Raw genomic sequence first — 17,733 nt, 5'->3', positions numbered from 1 at the left:
GCATGTAATAATTCAGAAAGAGAAAGAACTATAATAAAACATAAGTGTCCCCATCAGAATCTGCCTTTACATCAGGTTCTGCATCAGAGTGCCCCCTTAAACCATTGTTTCCATCAGAGTCCCCCTTGCATCAGGATCTCCTTCAGACCTGTGCTGGAGACTACGAGGGTAAAGCGGAGAACAACTGATCTAAATCTTCAATCTGTGCACTCAGTCTGAGGATCTGCCACTGACTGTAGGTGCGGGCCAGATATAAATTTGTAGCGGACCGGATGTGGCCCACAGGCTGTTGTTTGAAGACCCCCGATCTAAAGGAATCACATGTAGTGGCTAAAAACAACACAGATCTCATGCTAATGTACATAAAGCTCATGAGCCCAATGATCATCATCGGATAACTTTCAAGTCTTGGAAAGATCATTAGGTTTTCAAAAAAAGCTGTGTCTTTATTATAAACAAAAACATTTTTGAGCTCCAGACGCGTGACTGTTCCCTAGGCTGAGATGATGTTACCAGTTTGCTGCCTGCAGGAGAAGCATTTCCCCAGTCTACTCCAGCATGGTGATCAGACTGCAACAAGTTAAAGAGCGTTAGGCTGCAACCGAGGCTGACCTGTGTCAGACATTTGCGAACAAAACCAAGAACTGCACACTCGCCAGGATTTACATGGTTGTGTCATTTCTGAGTCAGCATCTTAGTCCAGCTGATCCAGTCAACCCAACTCCATTCATTTGGAGTGAATAATAAATGAAGGCACTGTCTGTGGGAATGTGATTTCTGTGAGAGGTACAAAATACTTGTAAATGCTACAATTGCACATACATACACATATATATATATATATATATATATATATATATATATATATATATATATACATACACACACAGTATCTCACAGAAGTAAATACACCCCTCACATTTTTGTAAATAGGCTGAATTATACGAACTGCAGGGCAAGCTGCATGTGTTGTCCAGAGAGACTGTATTCCGCATGGGCAGTGATACAGTCACCTTACCTTTCCTCCAGTTTGTAAAAAGGTATGAATAATGTTCTCTTTTGCGGTGTCCACAGCTATTGATGTGTGTGCAGGGGCACTTACCTGTTTATTGACTCCTGACCACCAGCTCTGGGCAGAGTGTGCCGCTGTGCAACCGGCCGTGTCAGGAAAAAGGTCAAGTGGGAGTTCCTGGACTGCCTACAGGGCACAGAGGAAACATCAGAGTGTCAGTAGACAAGATGGGAGACATAAATACAGACTGTGGGTCAGGTGAGACACGAGGCCAGACACAAATGTTGCATGATGCCTTGTCCAATCACATGTTAGGGGCGCAGGGTGCTCTGTCCGGACATTGTGTAGACATGTATAGGTTGGGTGTGGGGTTGTCCATTGTTCACTGCCATGTGGTTGCCCCATTGTTCTATTGTGTCTTGTTTGACAGCAAACTATTATTGGATGCATGGTTTCCCCTATTGTCTACTGCCATGTGGTGTATCCCATCGTTCTATTGTGTGTCTTGATGGTGGGGGGGTGTTTCCTGCAGCCCTTCCCCCTGATGGGAGGGCCTGGTGATGCGTTTCCTGTTCCTGGTTGTGTTTCCCCGCCCTGTGTATATATCTTGTGTTTGTGTTAAAATAAAGCAGTTGACTTCCTGTCTTAAGAAGAGTCTGGTCCTGTCTTATTTCCTGCATGATCAGCGGTGGTGTCCGGGGATTTGTGTTCGGACAGGAAAGCTGGAGTCTAACGGAAATACCCAAGTGCAGTCTGGGTCTGGTTCCGTTACAAGGATATATTGTTACAGGTAGTTATATGCAGTTACTTTATGTCTTATTCTTTCACATCAGTCCCTGCTCTCAAAGAGCTTACTATCTAAGATCCCTATTCTATCTGCACACATTTTAAGGCCAAGTTAGACAGGAGACAAAGAACTGTGGGCAGCACAGTGGCTAAGGGGTTAGCACTTCTGCCTGGCAGTAGTAGGGTTGTTGGTTCAAATCCCAACCACCTGCCTGGAGTTTGCATGTTCTCCATGTGCCTGCGTGGGATTCCTCCGGGTGCTCCGGTTTCCTCCCACACTCTGACATGCTGTTAGGTTAATTGGATCCTGTCTAAATTGTCCCTAGTATGTGTATGTATGAATGTGAGTTAGGGACCTTAGATTGTACACCCCTTGGTTAGGGACTGATGTGAATGTACGATATAGATGTAAAGCACTGCGTAAAATTGACGGCGCTATAGAAGTACCTCTAATAATAACTGATCAGTATATCTTTGGAGAGTGGGAGAAAACTGTAGTACCTGGAGGAAACCTGTGCAAGCACAGGGATAACATGCAAATTCCATGCAGATAGGCCATATCAAGGCCGGGATTCAAACCAAGGTAGAATTGCTAACCAATGAGCCTCCATGTGATATAGGTGGTTCCTGGGGCAGCCCCTGGCTTCTTATATCTTGGATACTTGTAATGGTGAGATTTTCCAAGGCAAAATTTTCAACTCTGTTCCTGGCCTTTTGGGAATTTTGCCATTCCCACCCTCCTTTGTGTTTTTCAGCTCTTCTTGGTAGGCTGATGTATTTTGGGGGATGTGCCTCCTTCTTCAGCATTAAAAAGATCTGAAGAAGGGGGTATTGTCCCCTGAACTGTGTCAGCCTACCAACTTTAGAATATATGGTCAGATGACATCGCCCCACAGCTGGAGTTAATATTTGATATGCCTGTTCCATTTTATGTTTGTATGTTTCTGACTTTTGGATTCAACCTGTTGGTGCTGACAGTACGCAAATATGCGGCCTCTTGGCGGCTGGGCTTTATTTGCATACCAAAAGTAAACAAACATTTGCTGAGAGTACACAACCTGTGAGCTCCCGCCACATTTACTGGAGCCTCATGGAAAGGTATCAACCACTATTTGTGATCACTTTTTATTAACCCCTTGGGGCCAGTGCCTCCGGGCCCTTTAAGGGGTTTGTGATGCCAGGAGGCGGGGTTTAGGGTCATGTGACCGCTGTGATTGGCTGATCATAGGACCGCTGTGACAGCCAATCACAGCAGTCACATGACCCTAAACCCCACCTCCTGGCATCACAAACCCCTTAAAAGGCCAGGAGGCACTGTTGTAAAGAAGTTAATAAAAAATGGTGGTGGTAATGCACTAAACGTTTGCACCCTACTGTGTGTTTTTACAACTACTTTCAAGATTTTCCAGTCTGAGGAAGGCTAGATCGGGCAAAGCATTACGAGCTGTGACACCTCTGGATGTATTGCAGTCTGAGTGTTTAATTACTTTTGTGGACGTATCCCTTACGAATGTCATGGGACCTTCAATCCAACAATTGGAAAATCCGAACATGCCCGATCACTGAAAAGGGGAGGAACCACGAAAATAGGACCTAAGCATAATCGGCCGATTTTCGCTCTGTTAGTGATTCAATGGCATGGCCGAATTTCCTGGTTCCTCCCCTTTTCGGTGATCGGGCATGTTGGAAAATTTTTCGACTCAATGATTTTCGACTCAATGATGGTCAAATCGTACGATCGTTTTTCGGAAAAGAATATGCGCATGAGCTGTGACCTGGAAGGAACAGAAGTTTCGCATTTTATATGGGGTGAACCTTACGACTTGGTCGGCCGATTTTCGAAATCATTGATGGCACCATCAGATTACAGAGCGAACAACGTTTTTGATTTTCGGACGAAAAATCATTTGGAATTCGGGCAGCACAGTTCCTGGCAGTACTAGGGTTGCTGGTTCGAATCCCAACCACGGCACCACCTGCCTGGAGTTTGCATGTTCTCCCTGTGCCTGCGTGGGTTTCCTCCGGGTACTCCGGTTTCCTCCTAAACTCAAAAGACATGCTGGTAGGTTAATTGGATACTGTCTAAATTGGCCCTAGCATGTGTATGTATGAATGTAAGTTAGGGACCTTAGATTGTACACCCCTTGAGGGTTAGGAACCGATGTGAATGTACAATATATATGTAAAGTGCTGTGTAAATTGACAGCACTATATAAGTACCTGAAATAAATAAATAACAAATGTATGGCCTGCATTAGTGACGCTGACATCTTGGTATTTAAAAGGCAGTGCAATCTGGCACAGGCCCGGAGAATATGCACAGCATGGCAGTGTGATGGAGGAAGAAAGTGGTACGGAATGAGATGTGTGGGGTGAAAGAGAGAAGAGGTACATACAAGGCAGACACTTCATACATTACAAATACAGCACATGGCTTGTGCATAGAGTTAGCGTGACAGCCAGCGATACCTTGCGTGGGACGCTATAACTGATAGGAATGATGAACCTGTCAGTCAGCTGCAGGAGGCGGAGAATCTCACAGTTCATCACATCAAGGCAGAGCTTGGGGACCAGTGCCAATCCGCGGGTCTGCTGTTCTGTGACGCACTGGGAAACTAGAAGACACAGAGAACCACCCCGTCATATTACCGACACGTACAGCACATGCATGTAGATCCAAGAAATAAACACATTCAAAAACGTACGCTGCAGTAGAGATGGTGATTCAGTGTTGACCTCCATGCAGTACATTGTGCTTTCACCCTGCAGAGCAAAAGGAGAGATCAAAGATATAAACACAAAATAGCCATCAGTATATCACTGAAAATACAAATGACCCACAAAGTCCCAAGTTCTATAGCATGGCTATGACGGGATATTCCTGCCAGAGCCATGGACCAGAACAAAAACCATGTCCTGACCCACCAAACTCTAAGGTGGATTTATTTGCTTTATAAATATGTAATTCATGTAACTCCAATGGTTAGGAGAGAGTTAACTAGAAAGGACACCTGCATTCACCCCAATTGTCCCCAGGGTGGACACATCTTTATCACTCAGACTGCCCCGGGCAAAGTGAGAGGCCCACAATGTAAGTTCATTTACCTGAGCAGCAAGGATGAGTAGCCCTGTGTCTACGTCATAGAGTGGGATAAGAAGCCTGTAGAAAGAAAGGACAACCAATTACTTTACATCCTAACAAATAAATAAATCTGCAAGGTGTGCACCTATAGGAAGACATAACCCATATGTTTTTTTTTTTTCAGTTTATTGTATATAGAGAGTACTAAGGAAGAAGAAAATTCTGATACCTGGATTAAACACTAGAGGGCAGTGAAGAAGCATCTCAAATTATAATCATTAGAGACCATCAAGGTAAAGCTTTATAATTGGTCATACAGATGCACTAGGATGTGTGGGCTTCCAGTTGGCATTGACTAGAAAAATAGCTCATGATTTTAAAAGTTAAACTAGAACAGAATGACAGTCCATATAAAAAAATCCTGGTTTTAAAATAATGGTTTAAAAAGGGGGTCTCCAAACTTTCTAAATAAATGGCCAGTTTACCATCCTTCAGACTTTAGAGGGGCCAGAGAAAATGTCCAGGCATTGGTAACAATTGGCATCCGACAGAGAAATAATACCCCATCGCTATTGTCAGTGGGAGGAATAGTGAGCCATCATTGGTGTCAGTGGGAGGAATAGTGCCCCATCATTGGTGTCAGTGGGAGGAATAGTGAGCCATTATTGGTGTTAGTGGGAGGAATAGTGCCCCATGATTGGTGTTAGTGGGAGGAATAGCGACCCATCAATGGTGTCAGTGGGAGGAATAGTGCCCCATCACTGGTGTCAGTTGGAGGAATAATGCCCCATCATTGGTGTCAGTGGGAGGAATAATGCCCCATCACTGGTGTCAGTGGGAGGAATAATGCCCCATCACTGGTGTCAGTGGAAGGAATAATGCCCCATCATTGGTGTCAGTGGGAGGAATAGTGCCCCAATGTTGGTGTCAATGGGAGGAAGTATGCCCTATTTTTGGTGTTAGTTGGAGGAATAGTGCCCCAGTGTTGGTGTCAGTTGGAGGATCAGTGCCCCAGTATTGGTGTAAATGGGAGGAATTATTCCCTATTGTTGGTGTCAGTTTGAGGAATAGTGCCCCAATGTTGGTGTCAATAGGAGGAATTATTCCCCATCACTGGTGTCAGTGGGAGGAATAGTGCCCCATCACCGGTGTCAGTGGGAGGAATAGTGTCCCATCACTGGTGTCAGTTGGAGGAATAATGCCTCATCATTGGTGCCAGTGGGAGGAATACTGTCCCAATGTTGGTGTCAATGGGAGGAAGTATGCTCTACTGTTGGTGTTAGTTGGAGGAATAGTGCCCCAATGTTGGTGTCAATGGGAGGAATTATGCTCTATTGCTGGTGTCAGTCAGGAGACCATTGGTTTAGAATAACAGAAATATGAAGATGTCCCAATAGTGGAAAACCAAAACAACCTACCTGCCATTTAAGTTCCTTACAGAGTCCCCCCTCCCCCACCTCTGCACTCCACTGCTACTTTCTGAGAGTCAGCATGGCTAACACCCAGCAGGATCTGACTGGCGGGAGTACTGAATAAAATGTGAGTGGTGTCACAATGAGCTGTTGATCAATGTCATTGATTACTGAACACATGACAGTATAGTGCTTCCAAAACAATGTCATCAGCAAGCTTCCTCTTCTAAAAAATGTATATTTCTATAAAACTCCACAGGTGAAATTTCCACGTCTTCCCATCGCGCAGGGCCAAAGGTTTAAGGTTTCAGTTGTTTATTCTACATCACGGAGATGCCAAATACGAAGCATGACACCACCATTAATAGGAAACTCTTAGGAGAGAATGATGGAGGCTGACCATTCATTTATACAGGTGGTTGCACTGCTGCTGTTCGCACACACTTTTTTTAATCCCATCTTCTCTGATCCTCCCCTTCTTCTACTGTCCCCATTCCATCTGCTGATAGAACAGAGCCTTGGGGGCAAGCTGCACGCGCTCAGTTTGGTGTGTATTGCTAGGGAGTTTTATTTGGGAGGGGGTGTATATGACAATCAGGGAGAATTTAAACTCCATCTATTATTATTATACAGGATTTATATAGCACCAACAGTTTGCTCAGCACTTTACAATATAAAGGGAGACAATACAGCAACAATACAGTTCAATACAAGAGGGATAGGAGGGCCCTGATCCTTGGAGCTTACAATCTAACAGGGAGGGGCTAGTGGTACAAAAGGTAATAACTGGGGGATGGACTGGTAGGAGGAATAGAAGCTTACATTATTAGTTGAAGGTAGGATAGGCTTTCCTGAAGAGAGAGGTTTTCAGAGATTGCCTAAGATTGTAAGCTCGAAAGAGCAGGGCCCCCGATCCCCTCATGTTTTGCATTGTATTGTTATTGTTCTGTCACATGTTCTGTCCCCCTTTGTAATGTACAGCGCTGAGTGAACTATCGGCGCTTTATAAATACTGTATAATAATAATAATAATAATAATAATAAAAGTGAGCAGAGTAGGCGATAGTCTGATATATTGCAGTAGAGAGTTCCAGAGGATGTGGGAGGCTCTGGAGAAGTCCTGGAGATGAGAATGGGAGGAGGGGACAAGGGAGCTAGAAAATATGAGGTCGTGCGAGGAGCGGAGAGTACGGTTTGGTTGATATTTGGAGACAAGATTGGTCATGTAATTTGGGGCAGAGTTATATATGGCTTTATATGTTATTGTTAATGTATTGAACTTTATTCGTTGGGCAATGGGAAGCCAGTAGAGGGATTTAACCAGTGCTCTGCTGAACTCTGATAGAAGTCACAAGACTGCTCTAACTACTGATGAGAAAAGGTGAAAAGGTATTTAGCAGTTTATTTTTACTAAAATAATTACACTTCCATGTTGTGTGTACTGTGGGAGACCAGATATAGTGAATGCAGGGTCCTGGGAGATCAGATATAGTAAATGCAGGGTCCGGGGAGACCAGATATAGTGAATGCAGGGTCCGGGGAGACCAGATATAGTGAATGCAGGGTCCGGGGAGACCAGATATAGTGAATGCAGGGTCCGGGGAGACCAGATATAGTGAATGCAGGGTCCGGGGAGACCAGATATAGTGAATGCAGGGTCCGGGGAGACCAGATATAGTGAATGCAGGGTCCAGGGAGACCAGATATAGTGAATGCAGGGTCCGGGGAGACCTGATATAGTGAATGCAAGGTCCGGGGAGATCATATATAGTGAATGCAGGGTCCAGGGAGACCAGATATAGTGAATGCAGGGTCCGGGGAGACCAGATATAGTGAATGCAGGGTCCGGGGAGACCAGATATAGTGAATGCAGGGTCCGGGGAGATCAGATATAGTGAATGCAGGGTCCCGGGAGATCAGATATAGTGAATGCAGGGTCCTGGGTTTAGTAACACTTCAAGTCACATACAGCCAATTAGCATTTTCAGAAGGAGGCCAGCAATGCCAACACTGATTCTAATCTTATGACAGATCAACTACAGTATATAATGGCTGCAAGGTGGAGCCAGAAATGATGGTGGAGATTTTCTCACTCATAAGAAACAATAAAACCAGTAAGAGATTCAACGTGTCAGTAACAACACCAAACCTAAATTGGTTGTAAACCACATGAAATATGAACAAATCATATCCCTCTATAGTGTGTACTTGTCTCAATTAAGAGCACTAAGATTAATTTCTGTCCACTGCTTCATTCCTCTACTATCAGCATGAATCAATTCTGACAAGTTTTGCTGACACCAAGAACAAAATGGTGACAAGGATGGGACCTCCAGCAGATTGACAGCCTCAGATTTGTTTCTGTGAGCTGTGTGGAAGGGACGGGTGTTCTTTCCTTCCAATGAGCTCTCAGAGCTCTGCTCACTGACCTCTGCAGAGTTAAATTTCAGCAATCTGCTCCCCTTTTTTTCTGAACTCTCGGACAAGCTTTATATATTCAGCACTTTGAATGGATGTAGAGAAGAGAATCCTGTAGATAGACAGGTACAACGTATGTAGGAGACTACGTTTCATCTCTGTGTATCACCTGAGGTCAGTCACTTTCATGAGTACTGTATATGTAAGGGTTTACAACCACTTTAAACACCAGAGAGGTAGCCTTTCAAAGATTCCATTCCCATTTAAAACAGACCCACAGCTAAATATGGCTCCTACAAGGAGTTCCTGTTCACCCCACACCCTTAAATTCATAGATTTCATTGATGCTAGTACTGAAGAAAACACATCTCTGGATTTAATGGAGGGTTACGTGACCAAATGCCTAGGTATTTTTTGTGTGATTTTTTTTTACAGAAGAGGAGGTTAAGAGTAACCCCCGGTTCACATATATGCAGCCATGTGGGCCATGTTTTGCACGGGTACAACAGCCCATTCATTTGAATGGACTCCCATTCCCTGTGACACGCAGGGAAGAAGTCCCTGCACTTCTTCTGAAAACGCAACCCGCACGGGAACCTTGGTTCCCAGAACGGTTGCGTTTTCCAGTGCGGGCGGCGTGTCACTAGAACTAATGGCACCCGCCCACGGGTCTGCATTCCTCTGTGCGGGTGGTGCGGCTGCACGGATTTTCATGCGGATCCGCAGCCACAGCACCCACACATATGTGAACCTAGCCTAAGGCCCCATTCTAACCTATAAAACACATGCTGGGCTTTTTAATAAAAAAGCCAAGCAACTGCCTGCATGCTTGCTGGCACCCTCTGTATAACTGAATAAACCATGGCAAGGATAAATATGATAACCCCGGAGCATGTACGTTCTCAAACAGATCAGCAGTGGCAGCTCCCACAACTCTATGCTGAGCGATGTGCTCTAGCTTGGAGTCTATCACCTGCTGGTTGCAAGAGGTAAACATAAAATATTGATAACATATTTACCCATATACAGACAGGCACAGTATATGACTAAATGTATGTGTTGTTGGAGTTGGGTGCACACTTCAGCTTCACAATTTTTACATTGGTGCCATAGGTGGCCCTGTCAGTCAACATTTGTTGAAGGAGCTGGCTGGAAAACTGTTGACCTAGTAGTGACTCTATCCAATCAGATGCAGTTATTGCTCGGGTATTCTGAAATACGAAAAGAAAAATATAGTAGCCACAGTAGTAAATTGTTGGCTCTGGGTGATATGTGGGCTACCACAGCAACCTAAGGCTGCGAAAATAAAATTTATAGCTAAAAAAATTGATGAGCCACACTGAAGTATCATACAATAACTATAAGTCAGCACCCAAAAAAATACAATATAATACCCATTAAAGTCGTGTCACAATCCTTCCCTTGAAGTACCAATATCATATATCAACCGACTTAAAATATACCCAAAGTCCAAATAAATGTCTCAAATCGTGAAAATCTCTGAAAAGTTGTCCAAATTGCATCCAGATCTTGACAAATAGGTACCCACTCGTACACAGTGAAGATGAATCCCAGATGCTTTTCAAATACCTCAAAAAAAGAAAAATCTAGACATAGTGTATTATCTTAGGTCTTAGAGACAGTGCCACACGTGCAGCATGCAAACACTATAGTGCCACAGCAATCGTGTAAACATACTCAATATACACCACTGCAAACCATATAGTAAGAATGCATAATTACCCTAAATTCAATATAATCAAACATATAATCCAAAATTTTAGGCATGGAATATCCTCAGATAGAAATCCTCTTCTCCAGACACTTCCCTTAAACCTCACAGACAGACCAGAGATCAGCGTGTGAATCAAATAACATAGAAATTTTATTGTAGCCACTTACATTGTAGACTAATAAAAACAGCTTCCTGGTCCTGACTATGTGTATACAGCCATATTGTGGTATCAAACAGCACCCTGATAATAGGTATATACTGTCACAGTCCTTCTCAATACTGACACTTCAGCCCCAGAAGGATGCCAGGAGTGTACGGAGAGTCTCAGGAATACAGACCACCATGCACTCCAGAATCTAAAATGGCAGCCCCGGCACTTCCGGGAATGTCAATACGTCGCTACGTCACGTGCCCCGGGCGCGTTTCGTCACTTCCGGACTTTGTTGACAGTCCGGAAGTGACGAAACGCGCCCGGGGCACGTGACGTAGTGACGTATTGACGTTCCCGGAAGTGCCGCGGTGGCCATTTTGGATTCTGGAGCGCATGGTGGTACGTCACTACGTCACGTGCCCCGGACGCGTTTGTCACTTCCGGACTGTCAACAAAGTCCGGAAGTGACGAAACGCGTCCGGGGCATGTGATGTAGTGACGTTCCCGAAAGTGCCGCGGCGGCCATTTTGGATTCTGGAATGCATGGTGGTCTGTATTCCTGAGACTCTCAGTACACTCCTGGCATCCTTCTGGGGCTAAAGTGTCAGTATTGAGAAGGACTGTGACAGTATATACCTATTATCAGGGTGCTGTTTGATACCACAATATGGCTGTATACACATAGTCAGGACCAGGAAGCTGTTTTTATCAGTCTACAATGTAAGTGGCTACAATAAAATTTGTATGTTAATTGATTCACACGCTGATCTCTGGTCTGTCTGTGAGGTTTAAGGGAAGTGTCTGGAGAAGAGAATTTCTATCTGAGGATATTCCATGCCTAAAATTTTGGATTATATGTTTGATTATATTGAATTTAGGGTAATTATGCATTCTTACTATATGGTTTGCAGTGGTGTATATTGAGTATGTTTACACGATTGCTGTGGCACTGTAGTGTTTGCATGCTGCACGTGTGGCACTGTCTCTAAGACCTAAGATAATACACTATGTCTAGATTTTTCTTTTTTTGAGGTATTTGAAAAGCATCTGGGATTCATCTTCACTGTGTACGAGTGGGTACCTATTTGTCAAGATCTGGATGCAATTTGGACAACTTTTCAGAGTTTTTCACGATTTGGGACATTTATTTGGACTTTGGGTATATTTTAAGTCGGTTGATATATCACACTGAAGTATCGCCCCCTTCATCAAGGCCTACAGCCTAACTCTAGGTTTGACTAAACTTCAAACAGTTAGTTTGGACCAAGCTGGTCCAAATGAACCATTTCCTTCACTACCTGTATAAACTGTATGTAGCATCAGCTGAGGTGGATGGGTAGGAGGACGACATCACACTCTCCACCTCAGCCAATCACAGAAAGCTTTGAAATCAGTTAAAAAATACAAAGCTTCCTTTGAATGGCTGAGCAGCACTCAGCCCGGTTCAAGTTTATTCCAGGAACAGGAGGGAAAGTGTCTGCCCCATTGCTGAACCACAGTGCTGATGCTACATACAGTTTATACAGCACAGACAGCAGATGCACTTGTTAGGGCTCATACACACTAGCGGTTGAAGGACAGTAAAAGCCTACAGTTGAGCCACAATTTTTTTTTCTATAATGTTTCTTAGGGCTCTACAATGAGCTTAGTACCAATAAGTATCCCGGGGACTGGACAGGCCCATAGCAAGGTATACTGTAGCTTTTCTGTGTGGTCAGATGAGGTCCAGACTTCCTAATATAAACATGAAGAGGCCCTGATCTATACCGTCATCACAGTGCCTTGAAAAAGTATTCATACCCCTTGAAATTTTCCACATTTTGTCATGTTACGCCAAAATGTAAATGTATTTTATTGGCATTTTCTGTGACAGACAAACACAAAGTGGCACATAATTGTGAAATGGAAGGAAAATGATTAATGGTTTTCAACATTTTTTTACAAATACATATCTGAAAAGTGTGACGTGCATTTGTACTCCGCCCCCTTTACTCTGAAACCCCTAACTAAAATCTAGTGGAACCAAATGCCTCAGAAGTCACCTAATTAGTAAATAGAGTCCACCTATGTGTAATCTCAGTATAAATACAGCTGTTCTGTGAAGCCCTTAGAGGTTTGTTAGAGAACATTAGTGAACAAACAGCATCATGAAGGCCATGGAACACACCAGATAGGTCAGGGATAAAGTGGTGCAGAACTTTAAAGCAGGGTTAGGTTACAAAAAAATATTTCACGGGCTTTGAAGATCTCGTGGAGCTCTGTTCAATCCATCATTCTAAAATGGAAAGAGTATGGCACAACTGAAAACCTACCAAGACATGGTCGTCCACCTAAACTGACAGGCCGGGCAAGGAGAGCATTAATCAGAGAAGCAGCCAAAGGGGCCCATGATAACTCTGGAGAAGCTGCAGAGATCCACAGCTCAGGTGGGAGAATCTGTCCACAAGACAACTATTAGTCGTGCATTCCACAAATCTGGCCTTTATGCAAGAGTGGCAAGAAGAAAGCCATTGTTGAAAGAAAGCCATAAGAAGTCCCATTGGCAGCTTGCGAGAAGCCATGAAGGGGACACAGAAGACGTGGAAGAAGGTGCTCTGGTCAGATGAGACCAAATTGAACTTTTTGGCCTAAAAGCAAAATGCAATGTGTGACAGAAAACTAGCAATGCACATCACCCTGAACACACCATCCCCACTGTGAAACATGGTGGTGGCAGCATCATGGTGTGGGGATACTTATCTTCAGCAGGGACAGGGTTGATGGGAAGATGGATGGAGCCAAATACAGGGCAATCTTAGAAGAAAACCTGTTAGAGTCTGTAAAAGACTTGAGACTGGGGCAGAGGTTCACCTTCCAGCAGGACAACAACCCTAAACACAGGGCTACAACAGAATGGTTTAGATCAAAGCATATTCATGTGTTAGAATGGGCCAACCAAAGTCCAGACCTAAATCCAATTGAGAATCTGTGTCAAGACTTGAAAATTGCTGTTCCCAGATGCTCTCCATCCAATCTGACAGAGCTTGAGCTATTCTGCAAAGAAGAATGGGCAGAAATGTCCCTCTCTAGATGTGCAAAGCTGGGAGAGACATCCCCAAAAAGACTTGCAGCTGTAATTGCAGTGAAAGGGGGTCCTACAAAGTATTGACTCCGGGGGGCCGAATACAAATGGACACCACACTTTTCACAGATTTGTAAAAAATTTAAAAACCATTTATCATTTTCCTTCCACTTCACAATTATGTGCCACTTTGTGTTGATCTATCACATCAAATCCCACGCTTTTGGTTGTAACATGACAAAATGTGGAAAATTTCAAGGGGTATGAATACTTTTTCAAGGCACTGTATATGTTACAGGATGCTGCCCATATTCACACAAACATCAGGCGAAGCATATGTAGTATGAAGATGGGTTTGAACTGACTCCACACTGGTCAGTTGCTCTAGAGGGGATGTAGGGACAGAGGAGTCTGCGGGGGTCTCACAGACAGCCGAGTCACTCAGAAGGGGATCCTGTGTTTTGATCCCTTCAGAAGTGAAGCAGCTAACCCCATCCCAGACTGCTTCCTGCTGGGCCCCTCTCTCTCTGTTCTTACGTCACCCCACACAGACCTCTCTCACACTGGTCCGCTCTCCCAGATCCTCATCCTCTACCTCTTTTACAATCACCTCCTCCTTCTTCGGCTTCCCTATTCCCCCCCAGGGCTGGGAAATCTTCCCCCAGAACAACAGGCCCGTGGGAAGCCTGCAATAGCACTCACCCACGTTACGTACGCTCGTAACTAACTGAAATGATTAAAAATCCTCCCCACCAGGAAATCCCTTAACACTCGAAACCCTTCTTCCCTCAGAGAGGACGGCAAAAAAAAAAAAAAAAAAAGCAAGAGTTTATTAAAAGTAAGCTAAACAAAAAAAAAAACCTCTAAACTGGACTTTCTCTCATTTATCCTTTTAAAATTACGCATGGATTTCGCTTAGACGCGATGTCTGAACTGAACCATAAACAAATACCAAGTAAATTAAACAAATAAAAGCCGGTCGTGGAGAAGAATAATGGCCTACGGTTCAGGTTTCCATAGAGACTTGATTGGCTGGGTTTTGAGGCCTAGAGGATATAAAGATATATTTATGTTTACACTGCTGGGTAAATACAAACGCAAATGTACACATGAGAAGGCTGGAAGCCGCTTGGCCTCACGTTTTAGATGGAGGAACTTTGCACAGTGAGGCGGCCATTTTTCAAGTGACCCTTTTGGTCCTGCTAGGAACTCTCTCACACATCTAGCTTTCTCTCCTGTCAAACATTCAAGGAGAGATTTATCTCTGGAAATATCTCTCGTAGAGTGTGGGGCGTGAGAGAGACGAGGATGAAGAATAAGAACGTAGAGGACCTTGAGAACAACGCAAAAGAAACCATGTGAGAGATTAGAAAACAAACTGTGAGAAGAAAAAACTACTGAAGAAGTTAAAACAAACTTCTTTAATCTTGTTCATGTTCACCTGGCTCCCACAAATACCTCACATCAAAGAATGAGATGGGTTCTGAGGTGTACACATTGCTTAAACACAGTGGAGGCAGCCATTTTGTTGGAGCCTAATGCCTAAAGGTAGCCATAAATGGAGAGATTTTCAGTCAGTTCTTAATGAGCCAGCTGAAATTTGGGCTGCAGGTGGCTCTCTCGGCACACTCCCACCCAAAATTCTTGGATCTGAAATTTGGGTCTTAACAAAAGAAATCCTACAGTGCAAGGCCAACTTTAGTTTGTCAGATTTCGAGACCGAACATTTTAACTGGGATGTACATATATATAACATATTGGGCTACGCATTTCAAAAAAGTCTGGCGGCCCAATTGGATTGTTATTGCAGTGTTTGTACCACATTGCATTGTGGTGCCTTTCATTCTGAGTAATACCCCAACACCCTAATACAGTGGTGGGTAAGGCATCTTCACAATGCACATACCAAATGATGGGAAATGTCCATTTCATGCTCATCTCCTGGACTTCGCTAGAGCCTCTCCTACTCAGTCCACTTTTAGGGCCCGTTCACAATAGAATACGGTGCGGGAAACCTGCGCTCTGAGCGTGTTTCCCACACTGCATTCAAAATGCAGTGCCACTGTGATCTGCAGAGGGTGTCAGTGCAATGTTAATAACACCCCAATCGCAGTACATTTTCCCACGCTGAATCACTTGTAATTACTGTATTTTAGTAAATATAAACTGCTAAATACCTTTTCTCATCAGCAGTTACAGCAGACTCGTGACTTCAGCTGAGCACTGGTTAAAGCTTGTAGGAGGAGTTTTCTGTCTGCTCTAGGAGGATGCAAAACCCCTGACCTCTGTCTGAACAGTGCTGATTACATGTACTCTCCCAAGAAAAAATAAAACAACCTCTCTAGCAATACACACTAAACTGAGCATGTGCATGTGGCTACGGGTTCATTGTGGTGTCTTTCATTCTGAGTAATACCCCAATGCACTAATACAGTGGTGGGTAAGGCATCTTCACAATGCACATACCAAATGATGGGAAATGTCCATTTCATGCTCATCTCCTGGACTTCGCTAGAGCCTCTCTTACTCAGTCAACTTTTAGGGCCCGTTCACAATAGAATGCGGTGCAGGAAACCTGCGCTCTGAGCGTGTTTCCCACATCGCATTCAAAACGCAGTGCCACTGTGATCTGCAGAGGGTGTCAGTGCAATGTTAATAACACCCCAAAAGCAGTACATTTTCCCACGCTGGATCACTTGTAATTACTGTATTTTAGTAAATAGAAACTGCTAAATACCTTTTCTCATCAGCAGTTACAGCAGTCTTGTGACTTCAGCTGAGCACTGGTTAAAGCTTGTAAGAGGAGTTTTCTGTCTGTTCTAGGAGGATGCAAAACCCCTGACCTCTGTCTGAACAGTGCTGATTACATGTACTTTCCCAAGAAAAAATAAAACACTAACTGAGTATGCGCATGTGGCTACGGGTTCAGTCTGTCTTAGCAGGTGGACATTTGAACAAAAGGAGGGGCAGAGAAGTCAGGATCAAACGGCCTTTTTACAAAATGCAGAGGGCCCCTTAGGTTCCACAGTGAGTATAACAAGCATGATTTACTGCCTATACAGACTGATTTTACTGTTGTGGGTTTAGTAACACTTTAATAAAAGAAAAATATTAAGAAGATAATTAAAAAAAATAGTGCAGCAAAGCTAATGTATGTGTAACGTATTAAATGCAGTGCTGGAGGCAGAAATTCTAGGTGTTCTTCCCTATACAATAATAAAAAAATGGAAAATACCTTCCCACTCCCCTAATCCATTTGAATATGCTCTTTATGCTTCACATCCTACGCTCAAGGGCGATTTGCCAACTTACTTCACCTAGGGCACCCCTTACATGCGTTAAAGGGAAAGTATCGTGTTTTCAGCCAGCACATGTTGCAGTGTTTACCATAAAGAATTTTTTTTTTATGATTTACACCCTTAGGCTGGCCATATATGTGTAGAGTTTCGGGAAGAGAATATTCAAAAAAAGTCAGTCGCAAATTCTTTTAACATTCGATGAATGGACGAATGTCATTCGAAACCTGTTTTTTGCTTTTAACATTTGACTTCAAAATTAATGTAATTTCTGAACGATAACAACATATACTGGCTGAAAATTTATTTGATTGAGAAAAGATTCTCCTAGATTGTAAGCTCCAAGGATCAGGCCCTCCTATCCCTCTTGTATTGAACTGTATTGTTGCTGTATTGTCTCCCGTTATATTGTAAAGCGCTGAGCAATCTGTTGGCGCTATATAAATCCTGTATAATAATAATAATATATAAATCCTGTATAATAATAATAATAATATATAAATCCTGTATAATAATAATATATAAATCCTGTATAATAATATATAAATCCTGTATATTAATAATAATAATAATATATAAATCCTGTATATTAATAATAATAATATATAAATCCTGTATAATAATATATAAATCCTGTATAATAATAATAATATATAAATCCTGTATAATAATAATAATATATAAATCCTGTATAATAATAATATATAAATCCTGTATAATAATAATAATATATAAATCATGTATAATAATATATAAATCCTGTATAATAATAACAATATA

The 17,733-nt window shown here is 43.0% G+C and overlaps 1 protein-coding gene across 1 annotated transcript in view; it reads right to left on the bottom strand.

Moving 5' to 3' along the window:
* CORO7 (coronin 7) overlaps positions 1–17,733 on the bottom strand; it is a 304,171-nt gene that overhangs the window by 37,392 nt on the left and 249,046 nt on the right. The window contains exons 10-13 of the mRNA XM_089683334.1: positions 4,904–4,958; positions 4,504–4,561; positions 4,268–4,413; positions 1,103–1,198 (exon numbers count right to left, since the gene is read on the bottom strand). Of these exons, the coding sequence (XP_089539460.1) occupies positions 1,103–1,198; positions 4,268–4,413; positions 4,504–4,561; positions 4,904–4,958 (355 nt within the window). The remainder of the gene's footprint in view (positions 1–1,102; positions 1,199–4,267; positions 4,414–4,503; positions 4,562–4,903; positions 4,959–17,733) is intronic.

Source organism: Staurois parvus, unplaced genomic scaffold (assembly GCF_062004578.1).
Source record: "Staurois parvus isolate SC_StPar_1 unplaced genomic scaffold, SC_StPar_1.0 ptg000018l, whole genome shotgun sequence".
Taxonomy (NCBI): Eukaryota; Metazoa; Chordata; class Amphibia; order Anura; family Ranidae; genus Staurois; species Staurois parvus.
The sequence above is the reverse complement of the archived record's forward strand: the minus strand, read 5'-3'. Positions and strand labels throughout refer to the sequence as shown.